At 36.2% G+C, this 16,344-nt stretch overlaps 1 protein-coding gene across 2 annotated transcripts in view; it reads right to left on the bottom strand.

Annotated features, from left to right (window-relative positions):
* Positions 1–5,175: 5,175 nt before the first annotated feature.
* Positions 5,176–16,344, bottom strand: part of HDAC2 (histone deacetylase 2) — a 30,307-nt gene continuing 19,138 nt past the window's right edge. For both annotated transcript variants that reach the window (XM_032338781.1, XM_032338782.1), the window contains exons 7-14: positions 16,010–16,102; positions 15,819–15,927; positions 11,590–11,730; positions 11,261–11,369; positions 10,526–10,656; positions 9,305–9,460; positions 6,704–6,761; positions 5,176–6,063 (exon numbers count right to left, since the gene is read on the bottom strand). In XM_032338781.1, coding sequence (XP_032194672.1) covers positions 6,033–6,063; positions 6,704–6,761; positions 9,305–9,460; positions 10,526–10,656; positions 11,261–11,369; positions 11,590–11,730; positions 15,819–15,927; positions 16,010–16,102 — 828 coding nt within the window. In that variant the 3' untranslated portion in view covers positions 5,176–6,032. The remainder of the gene's footprint in view (positions 6,064–6,703; positions 6,762–9,304; positions 9,461–10,525; positions 10,657–11,260; positions 11,370–11,589; positions 11,731–15,818; positions 15,928–16,009; positions 16,103–16,344) is intronic.

The following is a 16,344-nucleotide window of genomic DNA, read 5'->3' as shown; positions in this document are numbered from 1 at the left end:
ATATCACCTTCCTCTTTTACTTCACCAGAAAGAAGTTTTATTTGCATTGGATGGATAGGGAGGAGAGGAGCTAATAATGGTTTGGACTATGGATTGTAGAGAAAGCCTTTTCCAGGAAAAATACTGTATTTCCACTTGAGGCAAGTCCTATGGTGATCTGAGGAGTTAGCAGTTAGAGGTTAGAAGAGGCTGACTCCGGAAATACTCGGAGAACGCTCCCATTCTTGCATCTAGAGGGCTGCTGGCCACCACTGGAGCACACAGCAGTATCTGTGAGCGTCTCAACCTCTCTTGCAACCTAGTCAAAGGCAAGAAAGTTTGAATTTTCCTGCTATCCTGCAGAATGGGATTTTTGAAGTCTTTCCTACCTAAAACACAGCATAAGTACAGTTTAAAAAGGCAAAGGGATAAATTCTTGTCTCTTTAAATCATTCAGTTTATTGTTTACCAGGCCATCGTGACATTTCGCTGGTATCTGTTAAGCCCAAGGAATTCTGACGTTTCCTCTTTTAACTTGAGAATGCCTATCTATACTTGCCTATACATCAGCCAATAATAAGTATAGACCACCCGATTGGAGGTGTATAAGTATAGACCACCTGATTGGAGGTCACCCTTGAAATGTTGATTTCCACCAGAATTTGTTAATGATCCTAATCATAACTCTGTAAAGTACCAAAGATCAAAGACGTTAGGTACACAGTTTAGAGCAGAAGTTGTAGAACAAGAATCCAGTGCCCCGTCCCCTGCGTATTTCCTTCACTGTACTAGGCTACATTTCCTACAAATAAATTTCAATTCTCCTTTTCTATTGTGTATATTAAATGATTAAACCCCCATGAAAAATAGAAAATTCTTCTTCTTCTAATATTCATTTCTGTCCTCGTTTTTACGAGAGAAGTCATGATTTACTACCAAATACATTCTTTTGTGTGTTATGGACAGAAAGTTCAGGAATTAGTGTTATAATTGTTTTACTTAAAGAAAAGTCCAAATGACTACACCAAATTGTAGCTTAATTCAAATAATATTGACTCCAATACTGCATACAAAAGTCTGTTAATATGTGTTACTTTGCTTGTTAAATGGACCAAGTGATTACAGGAGAAAATGCACAAAGAGAAGAGCGTTTGAACAATGGAAATGTGCCATCTTGTGGTGAGGTGAGGAAATGCAGCAATTGTCCCGCAGTTTTAAATACTGTGACTCTCCAGAGCATCATCTCTTCACATCAACATTGCTACTCATGTGAAGAGCCAATAACAACGTAAGTCCTATTTTTGTCTATAACCCATTCACAGCAATTGTGCTTGACATATTATCCTTAAGTAAATTGCAGGGGCATTAAAATCTTCCTAATTTTGCCAAATCTTACTATCTTTCTTGCTAAAATCAGTTCTCAAAAGATTCTCTATTTACCATGACCTAGGAGGTTTAAAAAGCATCAGACTGCACCAAAAGGCTCAAAGGCAACCCATGTGATGTTTAAAGACTACCTGAAGGGCAGCTGGGTGGCTCGGTTGGTTGGGTGTCTGCCTTTCAGCTCAGTCCTGGGATGGAGTCCTGCATCTGGCTCCCTGCTCAGCTAGGAGACTGCTTCTCCTTCTCTCTCTCTGCCCCCCCCCCCCCAATCTCTCTGAAATAAATAAAATCTTTTTAAAATAAATGAATAAATAAATAAATACCTGAAGATCTAACACTCTCCTGAATCTTTTCGGCCCCATCTATCACTCTTTACCTGACATGGTAACAATAGCAGCTAACATTTATTGATTCCCGTATTTCTTTAATCTTTACATCCAACATGGGGCTCGAACTCATGACCTGAAACCAAATCACATGCTCTATGGACTGAGCTAGCCAGGCTTTCTTAACAGCAGCAGACAACACTTGTTGAACATTAAGTATGTATCAACTCAATCCTTGCAATAACCCTATGACATAAGAATGCCTATCATCCTCCTCATTTAAATTAATTAGGAATGGAGGCACAGAGAGGTTAGTCAACTCAATGTTATGGTGAAGAAAAAGAGATCGTACACTTTGAAATGCACTACTCGTGATAGCACACAAATCAAAGTTTTTATCTGAAACCTTGAAAACCTATGTCATTTATATCACCATATAAGTTAAGAAATGTTATGAATCCCAGAGAACAGAGAAGCTTCAGGAAGATTTTTACTGAAGGCACTGGAACCAGAAGTTGCAGATAAATTACTTCAATGCAAGAACTTCAAAAACTCTCCTCTATTGACAGAATGCTAGTGGCTTTAGTAGAAGGACAAAGATTAATTATATTATAGTACTTATTAGTACTTAAACAGTACCAATGCTGACTTGGAACAGGCACTCACCTATGTCATGAGGAAATGTGAAAAATTAAGAACAAAGCAACATCGTCATTAAATTAAAGGACCGTTTTTGTCTTGTTTTTCCCTGAGTTGAAGTCTTGGTTTTCAAAGTGCATATTTTAAAAAAGAAATGCTAGTGATAGTTGATAGCTACTCCACCCTGATCAGGAACATGATTCTCCCAGATGGTTTATATAACCTCATCTTGGGCTCAATGCCTTAGGCTCGATGGCTTTTAGCCACATGGCACACCTTCCTTCTTCAAAGAAATTAAACTAAGATGGTCCTTACTGTCCCCGCAACTGAACTGTATGAATCTGCAAGTCATTACAAAAGATGATTTGAGACAGGAAAAGGAAGCTGTAAGGTTGTGTAAAAATTTCTATCCTTTTGCCTAGAAAGTACCTGCTTGTGTTTTTTAATCATTTTTGTGTAATGTTCACTTGGTGCAACGTTCAAATCGTCATGGAAGCAGCCAATGCTCTGGGGCTCCATTTCAGATCATCTTTGCTAGATATTACCATCAATTTTATCTTTTTCTTTTTACACTCAAAAAAGATAGTATGGCACGTATTCCACCTCCTCCTTCTTTCTTCTAATGGTCGATTTTTGAGATCTTTCCATAGTAGTGTGTACTTCTTATACTTGCTATGGCTGTATTCTTTTGTAACTTATCCCTCAACTCCTCCTCTACATTTAAGTCCTTTAAATCTTTTTATTTCAAACAATGTTGCATAATGACTTCTGAAAGTCAGTTGCACCAGTGTATTTCTCGAAATGGAATTTTGAATCAGATTTTTAATTTTTTAAAAAAATGTATGCATGAGCAAGAGCAGGGGGAAAGGCAGAGCACAGGGCTCCGTCTCACAACCCTGAGATCATGACCTGAGCCAAAACCTAGAGTCAGTCACTTAACTGACTGTGCCACCCAGGGCACTCCAGATTTACTTGTAATTTTGATAAAGGATGTTAAATTAAGTCATTCTAGCTTATAGTGACTCTCTCTCTACTACAGTGTATGAGAATTTCCTCATCCTCTCGCCAACATTTTTCAAATTTACAATAGGTTCAAAAAAAAGAAAAGGTCAAAAAATTTCCTTCATAGATTTTAATTTGCATTTCTTAAGTGGTTTAAGCTCTTTCTGTATTTAAAGATTTTATTTGAGACAGAGATCACAAGTAGGCAGAGGAGGAAGCAGGCTCCCTGCTGAGCAGAGCCAGACACGTGGCTCAATCCCAGGACCCTGGGATCATGACCTGAGCTGGAAGCAGAGGCTTACGGCACTGCGCCACCCAGGCGCCCCAGGATCTTTCTGTATATAATAACTGTTTATTTTTTCTTTCCCAGTACTCACATCCTTCATGCACTTTTCCCGTCTTTCTCTACTAGTTTCAGATATTAGCCTTTTCAACGGTGGCCAAGTTGTAATTCTGCACACTGCCACCTGCCATGTCATTTCGCTCAACTTGAGTTATTTTGTTAGCCTCAATTTTTTTGTCAAATGTATTGCTTCTCCCGTAGTTTGGAGTCAGATTTTCTCTACTCCAATTCCTCTTTTAAGTCTCTTAAACAGTTTCTAGTACTTAGGGTCTCATTTTCTTTCCAATTTCTATTTTTCTAGTGGAAGGTAGGAAACTTTTCCCATTGGACTAACCATCATCCCAACACTCCTTTAGGAATAACCCCCTTTTCTTCTCTCCCCAATCTGAAGTATTTATCCATTAATTTCCAAATGTACAGATATTTACCTAGTTATTCTGACTTTTCTCATTAAACACCAGAACTTCTCCACACTTTCATTTCTAGAAATTGTTACTGCTATTGTAAACAGAGCCTTTGGTCTTTCCACAGTTGTTTGGAGGTTGTACCAAGTCACTTTGGCTGAATGTGCATGTTTCACAATTCTCTTAAAGCTTCAGTTATATATAATGCTGTTTGTAAATAGGAAAACAAAAAGGTAAACATGCCCAAGGAGGTTCATTACAGGAAACAGATGTTTGATGTGTCTTTACAATAGAACAGTAATACACAGCAGCTAAAATGAACTACCATTTGCTCAATGGTGTAGATCACAATATAAGAACCAAGTTACAGAAGTGTATGTATGTGATACTTTCTGTGTTTCAGGAACACTAAACACATTACCTTAGTCCCTTAATAAAGGACTGAGTTAATACCTAATGTCATCAAGGCTCAGATGCTGGATTTGCAGCAAGAGTAAAAGCATGGATAAAATATCCACGAACTTCAGAGAAAGTTACTTCTGCAAAGTGGGAAAGGGGAGTTAAGTGGCAAAGTGTATCAAGATGTTTCATACTGGTATATATTTAAAGGAAAAAAAAAAACAACACTTGAAGATATTATGGCAAAAGTGAAGAAAAGTGTTAAATCTGAATTGGTCCATGGCTGTCCATTACCTAAACTGGGTGCTTCTGTGAATGTCTAAAGTATTTCTCAACACAGGGGCTTACAGAGAAACATATTCCAACATCGTCTTCTAGAATTTTATGATTTTTATTTCAAAACAATCACTTTAGGTCTGGCAAAAAGGTAATTTCACTCATTTTGACGAGTTCCTAAAACGTTATTTTTTCTGTTGCATATCGTAGAGTAAGTATAAATTACCCACTTGTCTGCTCCCTACCCCAAGGATGCAGGCTGTGGCTGCAGGCGTTCTTTCATTACCTTCAGTTGGATATCCAAGGCATTAAAATGAACAAATACTCAATAAACGGAAAAATAAACTGCTTATTTCCTTGGTTTGGAAACTTGTGTGCAATAGTGGAACCTGAATGCTATGCAAAATGCAGTAAAAGGACCAGGTTTTGTCTAAATAGGTTTTATTTTAGACAGAGTTAATACGAATACAGGAAAATTCTGGTCAAACACAACCATACAATTCCTTTTCTACTTCGTACATAGTGAGGATGGCAACGAAGTCACATATTGCTCAGTATGGAAGACCGTTTCCCTCTCCGATTAGGATTTCTTCTTTCAATTCAGAATTTTCATTTCCAGTTTTTGGGAATCTTTGGTTCAGCTCAAATATAATTCCTGATTTCAATCGCATAGCTAATATTATTAATTTAGAGATAAATTACTATAAAGAGGTGCCAATCTTCACTGGTGACTGGCCAAACTATAAAAACCAAGACAGCAGAACTTCTATTGCATTAAGAAATAAGTACTGTAAAATACTTTTTCCTGAACAGTAAATGGATAACCTTGAAGTTGTAATCAGTTATCTTTCACTCCTAATGTATTCTAATTGTACAGAAAGTCATGGTATTAGCCCCCCAAAAAGGATTTCATGTTGTAATAAACAGACAAAAGACAATCCAAGTACAATTTTTTAATAAAGATAATTACAAAAGATGGAAAAAATCAGCTCAGAAAGGCCAATTACTTCTTTAATAGATCAGTTTTTGACATAATAACTCACATCAATTTTAAATACTATCACATAAAGCATGGTGGAGAAAAGAAATTTTGCTTCATAATTAGAAAACTCACAATAAAACTTGCCAAGAAAAACAAAAACAAAAACAAAGCCATTTTGAAAATAAATACAGTCCATGCCAAAGTAGTATAAAATGAAGCCGGAAGTCTTCAAAAAGAAAAAATTTTTCTTCCCAATATTTTCTCTTTTATGGTTTCTGAAATTGGTGAGACACTCAAATTCAAGGGTTGCTGAGCTGTTCTGATTTGGCTCTGTTAAAAGAGGCAACATAGAATATTAGGGTTCTATAGGGTCATGCCCAGAAACACATGATAATGCCTTGTTTTTGGGGTACTGACTCCCTTAATCTTTCCAGTGATTTTTAGAATCGATTCCAAGTTATCCTATAAAGGCTGGCACAAAATTATACGTGGTCAAGTATTTCTATGCTTTATGATTATAAAAAACTCAATTATGATTTTGCTAAACATAACTGCATTATGAATTGTGTTATGCTAGCCCCATGTTTAAATTTATCTACCTCCCAACACTAAAAAAATTCATATATGGAAATTAAAAGAACCATGAAAAGATCACATGAAGTTACTAGCAAAAGGTCTCAAATACTTTACGTACAGGAGTACAAACTAATTTATGTTGAGTTATACAGTATTATTATAGTCTTTATCGTTTTTTAAGGCAAACTACGTAAGTAATAGATGAACAAATAAACTGGATGGTTAAGATGGCATATATTACCTTACCCACAAATATGGACGAAAATTTAGAGCGCCACATACAACTTACTGATGCTCTCAAGCAAGTTCAGTCCAGCACTTCCCAAAATATACACCCAAAGTAAATGTATTATTTTTATAGTATATAAAAATCACTATAAGGAATATAATTTACCCTTTGGTATCTGTTTTTTCACCACTACTGTCCTTAGATTTATCTTCTTCCTTAACATCTAAAAACAAAAATTGGGAAGAGTTTAAAGCCTATTTTAAAATACAAAATATATACATTTTAAAAATATACTTTCCTTACAATATAAAAAGCTGTCATATATAAACAGTATTCATGAATTCAGTAACTACAGAAGCTTTGCTAGGTTCAAGGGTCAATGTAACAACCGAGGTCCTGCCCTTTTGAAATTCTGTTTCACTCAGACTGCAGTATTACAGCTGGGCTTGTGTTGTGGGGAAGTTCAGCCTACAGACATAGGCACAGCACGGAGGGAGGCTGGGAAAGGCTATTACGGAGAGAGACATCTGAGAGGTGTCCTAAAAATGAAGAGCTTTTGGGTGGGAAAAGGGATTAAGCATCCTGAACAGAAAAGGAAAACTTAAAAGGACTTTGAGGCAAGACTGAATTTTTTTTAAAGATTTTATTTACTTATTCATGAGAGAGAAAGAGAGAGGGAGAGAGGCAGGGGAGATCCTGGAATCATGACCTAAGCCAAAGGCAGACGCTCAACAGAGACTGGACCAGCCAGGCACCCCAAGACAGAACTAACAGATTAGGAGGAAGAGCTGAAAGCCACTGGGAATGCCGTGCCGTGAGGAGACAGGAGAAGTAGGGAAGATGAGCTCAGAGGCACAGTAGAGGCTAAATCCCACTGCTTCCACCATTCACTTCTAACCCTCACTTATGTCCTGAAACTTTTAATTCTAATAAAAATCAATAAAATAGTAATATGAACACTACAAACTCAAGACTATTAAAACAAATTAGCCCACGTGTGCTGAATTTCTTCAAAGCAGCATATGAACCAAAGTTCTAAAGCAATGACCTGACAATAAAGATACTTGATTATAAAACACTGTTATTACACATGCTACACAGACATTTCAGGGGACTGCTCTGACAATACAAACGTGTGTGACAATAAGGATACTATGACTTTTTTTGGACTACTGCCTTAACTTGGGATATGTAAACTTAGTAATTCAAAGTACCAAAATGGAACTGAGAAATGGAGGAAGAAAAAAGAAACAGCCCCAATAGGTTTTGATTTACAGATTTTAAAAGTTTTCTGTAGTAATATTTCTTTATGTAAGACAAGGCAATTTAAAACAAATGGAAGACCTTATAAGAAGCACCCCATCATAAAACAAATTTTTAAAAATTATCATTATCAGCAGTAAAAGTTACTAAGAGATTAATCCACTACAAGGTCATTAAGCCAAATCAAAAGAAGCGCTAGAAGCGCAATGAAGACAAGAAGCACCCTAGTGAAGGTGCTTTCCCATTTGAGGGGAAAAAAGCACAAAAAAGCTAAAAATTTTTAAAATGAGAAGAAACTTCACAAATGACAACAGTATGTACTGATGGTGAAAGATTGAAAAATACTAGAAAAACAATACAGCTAAAGCTAAGCCCTCCTTACCTCAAACGTAAGTGGAATTTCTGGATGTCAGTCGGTACGTTAAGAGCAGACTGGAGCCATCATTGTGATACATTCAAAGTTAGAGTTTTAAAAGTTAGAGAATGGTAGGTAGCCTACAGAGGAGTGAATCACGAGTAAAAGAACCGAACTGCAAGTGTCAGATGTGCTGGGGAATCTAACCTCTCTAGTAAAAAAAAAAAAGAACATGACAGCCAGCTTACTCATGAAACTTCAGTGTTGACAGATATAAGGAAAAGAATGCTGGCCTATCAGTTTTCCACATGCAACAGGGTCAAAATTAACAGTCAACTAAAACTCAAGTTTATCACCATTACTTGTATACAGGTATCAGGTATCTGGTATCCATTCCGTCAAGGAACGCACCAATATTAAGAACATATTTAAGTTACTGTGTTCCCTAACCACGAGCCGCTCAACCTAGCATGGAAGTACATAAGATCCTATTTTGAGGCATTATAATATATGTTAAATAAAATGACCAAGGTATGTGTAAGTACTCTGGGAACTGAGATAAGAGATTCTGGTAGTAAATTTACTGCCTAAGGCATCATTTCGTCAAAAGATAAGCTACCAACATTTTTAAGTTATGGCATCAAAGTATTATACCCCCCCCCCAACCCAGCTTCCATCCTCCTGTCTTTCCTCAGAGTTTTTATGTTTTCATCAAAACTTCTGAGCAAAGCCTACTCTCTCTCAGCTTTTTCACCATGTTGAAACTGGTCTAAGGATAACTCTTTTCTTATGTCTTATTCCTGTCAAATAAACGTTAGGTAGTTACAAACTATCTTAGAATTTCTGCTCTGCTCAGACTACAAATGGATGTGTAACCACTTTGTCTTTACCCAATCTGTACCACAGTGTGACGTCTGCTGTTCTATGCCTGTGTCAGCAAGAGCCAGTAAGTTTTCTATACTGTAAGAGCAAATGTGACTAGTAACATTAACAGAGCAGGTAAGGTAAGCCCCTTTACCACATGGAAAAAAGTCATAATCACCCTTTAATACTTGCACAACTGACTCCAGGATTTCATTAAAAAATTGCAGTGAAGCTCATTTTAAAAACTTACAATTAAAATACTTTTACAGAAAAATAAATCTGACCTGCTTTTTTGTCCTCTGTTTCTTTCTTGTCTTCTTCAATTCGAGCTTTCTTTGCTCCCTTCTTATGATCAGCCACATTTCTACGGCCTCCTTCTCCTTCGTCCTCAGAGTCTGAGAACTCTTCATCACAAGCTATTCGTTTGTCGGACGCTCTAACTGATTATATAGAAATGTTAATGAAAGTTGACAAGGCAGTCAGTCACAGGTTCTGTAATTGCTGGAACACATTCATATACAAATGTACCAACCAATTTCCACATCTAAAAGTACAGGGTAACAGATGCTTAATAATCCTAAGATTAGAACTGAATGCATGGTTTGTTCAATAAACGAAAATTTAGATTTGATCTAGGAAGAAGTAATTCAAAGAAACAGGAAAAGCACTTGGGGAGCTCACCAAAAAAAATTTGGAGGGAAAAACTATGTTTTACTAATAGGAGGGGGGGGGATACTATCTTTATATAAAGAATGACCATTTATTTCAGAGCTAAAAGGAGATGTAGACAGTAACATTAAAAATATCATTAATACCAAGTATGTTAGAAGGTCTACACCACAACATATACCATATTATGCTACAACTCTAGCAACCAATATTAAGTGGAATGAGAGACAAGAGAATCAAACAGAAGGTGCTTAATGTTACTGAACTCATTCTCATTGGATAAATGGCATAATTTTCCAATTCATTCCCGAATACCAGTGCAGGGTCTAATGCGGGGCTCGATCTCATGACCCGGTAATCATGACCTGAGCCATTATCAAGAGTCAGACGCTTAACCAACTGAGGAACCTAGGTGCTCCTTGATTGTATATATAGAGTCACATGAACTAAAAACACTGACACTCAAATGAGGCTTTAAGATACAAGAGGGGTGCCTGGGTGGCTCAGTGGGTTAAGTGTCCGTCTCTGGATCAGGTCATGATACCAGGGTCCTGGGACTGAACCCCGCATTAGGCTCCCTGCTCTGTGAGGAGTCTGCTTCTCCCTCTTCCTCTGCCTACAGCTCCCCCTGCTTGTGCTCTCTCTCTTAACAAAAAAACAAAACAAAAAAAAGTCAAATTATGTAAGATTAAAAATGGGAAAAAAGGACAACAATAATAGTGTCCTCATGGAACACGACCCATAGTGAAGTTCTTGGACCAACAAAACCTTAATTTGTAGTGCCATTTTTAACAAATCAGAAGAATGTAACAGTACACATCAAGGCATTATCTTACTAGAAATTCTCTTGTCTGGATCCTCTCCATCTTCATCTCCACTGTCTTCATGAACAGCATCTTCTGGAATAGCTTGCATCTGGACGCCAGGTGCATGAGGTAACATGCGTAAATTTTCAAATAAACGCTGTCTAAATTACATATGCAAATTTGTTAGACAAAATTCATTTTTCAAGTTTCTCTTAAACGTAAGAGGAAACATTAAGCAAAAATTTCATCGTTTATCTGACTTAACCTTTGAGTTAAAATAATAACATAAAGGCAAGATACTTCACAGACTATCATTAACTCACCTAATACTCAAAATTTTCAACATAGGTACTATTTCATCCCTCATTTCAATGATGAGAAAATATAAGCCTAACGGCAAATTAACCTACAAATATCACAGACCTAGTTGTGTCACAGAGAGAGGACACAAACTTGGTGTGTACAATAGCCCTCTAAACACTTTGCTCTTGGAGATAAAGTTTACCAAATGTTTTGAAAAGGAAAATTTCACTTTCAAGTAAGGCAAGAAAGTATACAATTTACAGTGCCCTTTGAAATTTAAAAATCCATTTTAAAAGAAAATGGAAGTATTTTTGAGCTATGAAGCACATACATTTTCATTATCTCAGAAAAAAATAACCAGTGATCTTACGGTTTCAAATGCTTTTGAAAAAGACAAAGGAAATATCTGATATGTAAAAATAAAAATAAAAAGTTTATCAAATCAATTCAATGATCTCTTACTTTATCTTTTCCATATATTCTGGAGTGTTCTGGTTTGTCATGTTTGAAGGACTAATATGCAGTTTGAAGTCCGGGCCAAAATACTCAAAGTAATCATTATATGGCAATTCTATTAAAAACAATGAAATAAAGCAACATATTAAAAGCTCAATTTCACACAAACCCACGCACAAAATCCAGATTCAAGCTGTGAAACAGTCCCTAAGAAAACTTTCAAGAGTGACAGCTCTCCTACTTACATAGTTTGGAATCTACTCTAATCATTCACCTGTCCATTTGTATACACTGACAGTTTCGTACCATACAGACAGCACAATATGACTACTTACCATTCGGAATCTCACAATCAAGGGCAACTGCAGTCTCGTAAGTCCAACACCGAGCAACATTACGAATTGTGTATCCACCTCCCCCAAGCATCAGTAATGGTAAATTAAAAGTTTTCACAACTTCTACACATTTAGCATGACCTGAGACGAAAAAAGGATTTGGGTAACAACAAATCTAAATATTCTGACAGTTTGACAAGTAAGTTTTAAAAAGATAATGGATGCAAACAACAAGTTTTACTCAACCAAAATGGCTTTTCTAAGTATTTAAAGAGTATGTAAAAATTTCAAGAAATTTCTAGTCTATTATTTTTATTTAAATATCTTTCACACAATGATATATAGAACGCAGTAAGATATAAGTGGCTATTTTAACAAGTGTCCCTAACAGAAAAGTGAATTATACAACTAAATTGAAATAAAAAATATGAACAGAACACCTATTTTTATTAACATAGGAAGACATTATGTGGTATGAAGATTCTATGTTGATGTGACATTACATGGGGGAAAAAAAGGTTACAATGAAACATGAACAATCATAGGGTGCCTGGGCGGCTGAATTGTCAAGTGTCTGCCTTCGGCTCACGTCATGATCCCAGGGTCCTGGGATCGAGCTCAGCATCAGCTCCCTGTTCATCGGGAAGCCTGGTTCTCCCTCTCCCACTCCTCCTGCTTGTGTTCCCTCTCTCTGTCTCTCTCTCTCTGTCAAGTAAATAAATAAAATTTTTAAAGAACCATGAACAGGGTGCCTGGATGGCTCAGTGGGTTAAACCTCTGCCTTCGGCTCGAGTCATGGTCTCAGGATCCTGGGATCGAGTCCCGCATCATTGGGCTCTCTGCTCAGCAGGGAGCCTGCTTCCCTTCCTCTCTCTCTGCCTGCCTCTCTGCCTGCTTGTGATCTCTCTCTGTCAAATAAATAAAATCCTTACCAAAAAAACCCCATGAACAATCTAAATTTTACCACTTTTCCATATAAACATAATGCAGACAAATCATGAAAAGCTATACAACAAAGTTTAACTGTAAGTTATCTTCAGGTAGCAGTACTATGAATAATTTTCTTAACTTATTTAAGATTATAAAATTACTCTCTATTGCTATTAAAAAATACTTCAACAAATATCTATGTGTAGAAATTTAAATGGAAAGTAAACCTAATATAAAAACAAAATACTTTCTTTGGATAAATGTAATTGTTTAATAATTAGTTTTAAGTTAGTCACCAGTATTAATGATGTATCTATCATTCAGGCATACAAATCAATCTTTAAAGAAAAACACCCTTCAATTATAGAAGAAATCCATGCTTCCTGAAGAGTATTTGGAAAAAATCAAAAAAGTACAAAGATGAAACTGTTTAAAACTCCATTATCCAAAGACAATTTTTTTAAAGTATTTCATTGCAATTCCTTCTGATTTAGTAAGATTTAATGATTTTTTTCATGTAATTGTGTATTTGTGAGCATTTCCATTGAGAATTCAACGGTTGCAATATAAAATTCATAACCCAATTTCTATTACTGCTACTAGAAAAACACGAGCTTTTTATAATAGATTAAAAAAACCACTTTAGTATTTTTATTTTTATTTTAAGATTTTTTAAAAAATTTATTTGACAGGAAGAGAGACTCAAGCAGGGAGAGTTGGAAAGGGAGGAGAAGCAGGCTTCCTGCCGAGTGGAGAGCCCGATGTGGGGCTCAATCTCAGGGCCCTGGGATCATGACCTGAGCCAAAGGCTCAGATGCTTAACGACTGAGCTACCCAGGTGCCCCACACTTTCGTATTTTTAAAGACAAAATAAAAAGTTAACTCATAGACTTCTGAGTAAAGACGGCTAGCTGGCTAAACAAAAACACTTTTCCTTCTTCTTAAAACCTGATAAAAATGACTAACGGTATTTTTTTTTTTTTAAAGATTTTATTTATTTATTTGACAGACAGAGATCACAAGTAGGCAGAGAGGCAGGTAGAAAGAGAGAGGAAGAAGCAGGCTCTCCGCGGAGCGGACAGCCTGATGCGGGGCTCGATCCCAGGACCCTGGGATCATGACCTGAGCCGAAGGCAGAGGCTTTAACCCACTGAGCTACCCAGGCGCCCCGACTAACGGTATGTTTTAAGGGATAAAACCAAAACCTATAAAAAATGAAGAATGGCAGAGAACACACAGTAACAACATAAAGTAAGGTAGAAAAGAAATGGACAAGAGGTTAACGGACTTCAAAAGACCTGAGAAATCTAAATTGAAGCTGGCAATGGAGAAAACTTAGAATCAAGCTTAAGATTTGGGATTGGTGAAAATATCCTTAGCGCTTTATATAACTGAAATTCTAACAGCAGAAATGTAAATTACTGTAAAAGTAAAACACTACAGTTTATGATTATGAATGTTAAAACTTTTAAGTATGAAAACAACGCATTTTTGAAGTACTAGGACATGAAAACGGACTGTTAATACCCTTTTTGTACATTAGGAAGATCATATCCATTTTGAAGTGAACAGATGGTTAACAACACATTAAGTTCAACAATATGAAACTGCTATTTGACCACTATTGACCTACCAAGAAAGGGGGCAATCAAGTTAGTATGGTTCAGCCTAATAAAAGTAGAACAGATTGCACCATTAATTCTAAAGCTAACTGGTATAGAAGCAATCATAACATTAAATAAAATACTTTAATATCTAGATTTAGGTATTTAATTCCACTTAAGCCTAGTCATTTTTAAAAAGTTCTATTTGAGAATTCTTCACATCTTAAGAGGCAATTCAATGCAAGAACATTCCTTTGTCAACTGAAGATTCAGAAGAAAAATAACTACAAAATCATGTATAATATTCATCATTACTGATCCCCATAGAATAAATTTTAAGAACTTATTAAATAAAATTTAGGATTTATTCTTACACCCTAGAAGTTCATTACATGATGGTGAACTTTCACTTTGGTCTGAACTTAAGTCTCATGTTAATTTCAACAATGGATCAAATTTAAGTTTTGGTGCTATCCTCCTAATCCCCCACACATCTTTTCTCAGAAAGCTACCTGAGAATGTGCTCTAACAAAATAAGACAAAAATTTAGAGGAAGACAGAGGAAAGAGCAATTGGGGAGGGGAAGCATATAAAAGAGAAACGAAGAGCGCTTTCCCCACCAAGTCTATAGGAGATCCTTGTTCAAACAGTAACACCTCAGAAGGTTATTCTTCAAAAAGGTAAAAATGATGGAATACTTGATGCAACTGAACATTTGAAGCTATGTAGATACTGGTGATTTAATAATGAGTAAAGAGAAAACTAGAAATGAGACAAGAAAAACAACTTATACAATAAAAGATCTGATAAGCTGAAAAGTGCTTTAATGTTGATGACACTGTAAACACTGAATGCCACACCAAAATTCTAGTATAATTACCAGATTTAAGCTATAAAAATGAAGATACTGGAAGGGTGTATATAAGTACTGGGGACAAAGTGGTGAAAAAGAGCTAAATCCCTCTTCTTCCATGATAGGAACTGAACATACAATGCGAAAACTGAAAGTAACAAAGTTTGAGACACCTGGTTGGCTCAGTTGAAAAAGCATGCAACTTTTTTTTTTTCAAGATTTTATTTATTTATTTGAGAGAGAACATGAACTGGGGGAGGGGAGAGAATCTCAAGCAGACTCCGTGCTGAGTATAGAGCCCAGCGCAGGGCTCTACCTCAGGACTGAGCAGGGCTCTATCCCAGGGCTGAGATCATGACCTGAGCTGAAATCGAGAGTCGCATGCTCAGCCTCCTGAGCCAGACAGACGCCCTGAGAAACATGCAACTCTTGATCTCGGGGTTTTGAGTTTGAGCCCTATATGTTGGGAGCAGAGATTAAAAATAAAATAAAAACAAAAACAAAAATAAAACAAAGTTAGTTTGCAAGCTATTTGGAGAAAGATAAACACCAAAATGAGCAACAAAAAACAATGAAAATGGCTGCCTTGGCTGGGATTGCAGAAGCTTTATAAAGCTATTCACGTATGAATTCAACAACAAAATAAAAAACCTAATTAACTGAAACAGCATTCCAAATGCATATATATACATCCGACAAAAACCAATGAAAAATACAGAATGTGTGATTCTGTGTTAATATAGTAGAGGTAAAAAATTATAATTAACTGTAATGGGAAGTGCTCAGAGAGAAAAAAAAAAAGAAAACATGTTCCTGGGACTATCACCCATTAAACCACTTACCTTTCACTGTCAGATTGAAGCAACCAAGCCTATCACCAGAGAGTGAGTCTGCACCACACTGTAGCACCACAGCACTAGGCTGATACATCTCCATCACCTTTGAGATAATCTATGTACAAGACAACAAATGTTAATACCTGTAAAATTACTTCACAAAACTCCATTTTGATTTTAAAAATAAAAATACTTACAGGCTTAAATATCTGCCCATAGGACTCATCATCTATACCATCTCTCATTGGAAAATTGACAGCATAGTATTTGCCTTTTCCTGCACCAATATCCTAAAATACACAATTAAACAGCTCTTAGAGACTATTTCATAGTAAAAATGCCTGAATGCTTATTAAGGAATTTTTTACAAGATTAAAAAACTAGGTAACAATATCCAATTCTGAATTCTTCTTTTAATTTAAATATAGGAGCAAGTGTAAATTCCATTATTAATGGATTGTTTTATTAAGCTGAACAGAACCAATTCCAATTAATCTGTAACAGCTATTTTGGGGAGAAAGAAATTTAACAA

This window comes from Mustela erminea, chromosome 4, assembly GCF_009829155.1.
Source record: "Mustela erminea isolate mMusErm1 chromosome 4, mMusErm1.Pri, whole genome shotgun sequence".
Taxonomy (NCBI): domain Eukaryota; kingdom Metazoa; phylum Chordata; class Mammalia; order Carnivora; family Mustelidae; genus Mustela; species Mustela erminea.
The sequence above is the reverse complement of the archived record's forward strand: the minus strand, read 5'-3'. Positions and strand labels throughout refer to the sequence as shown.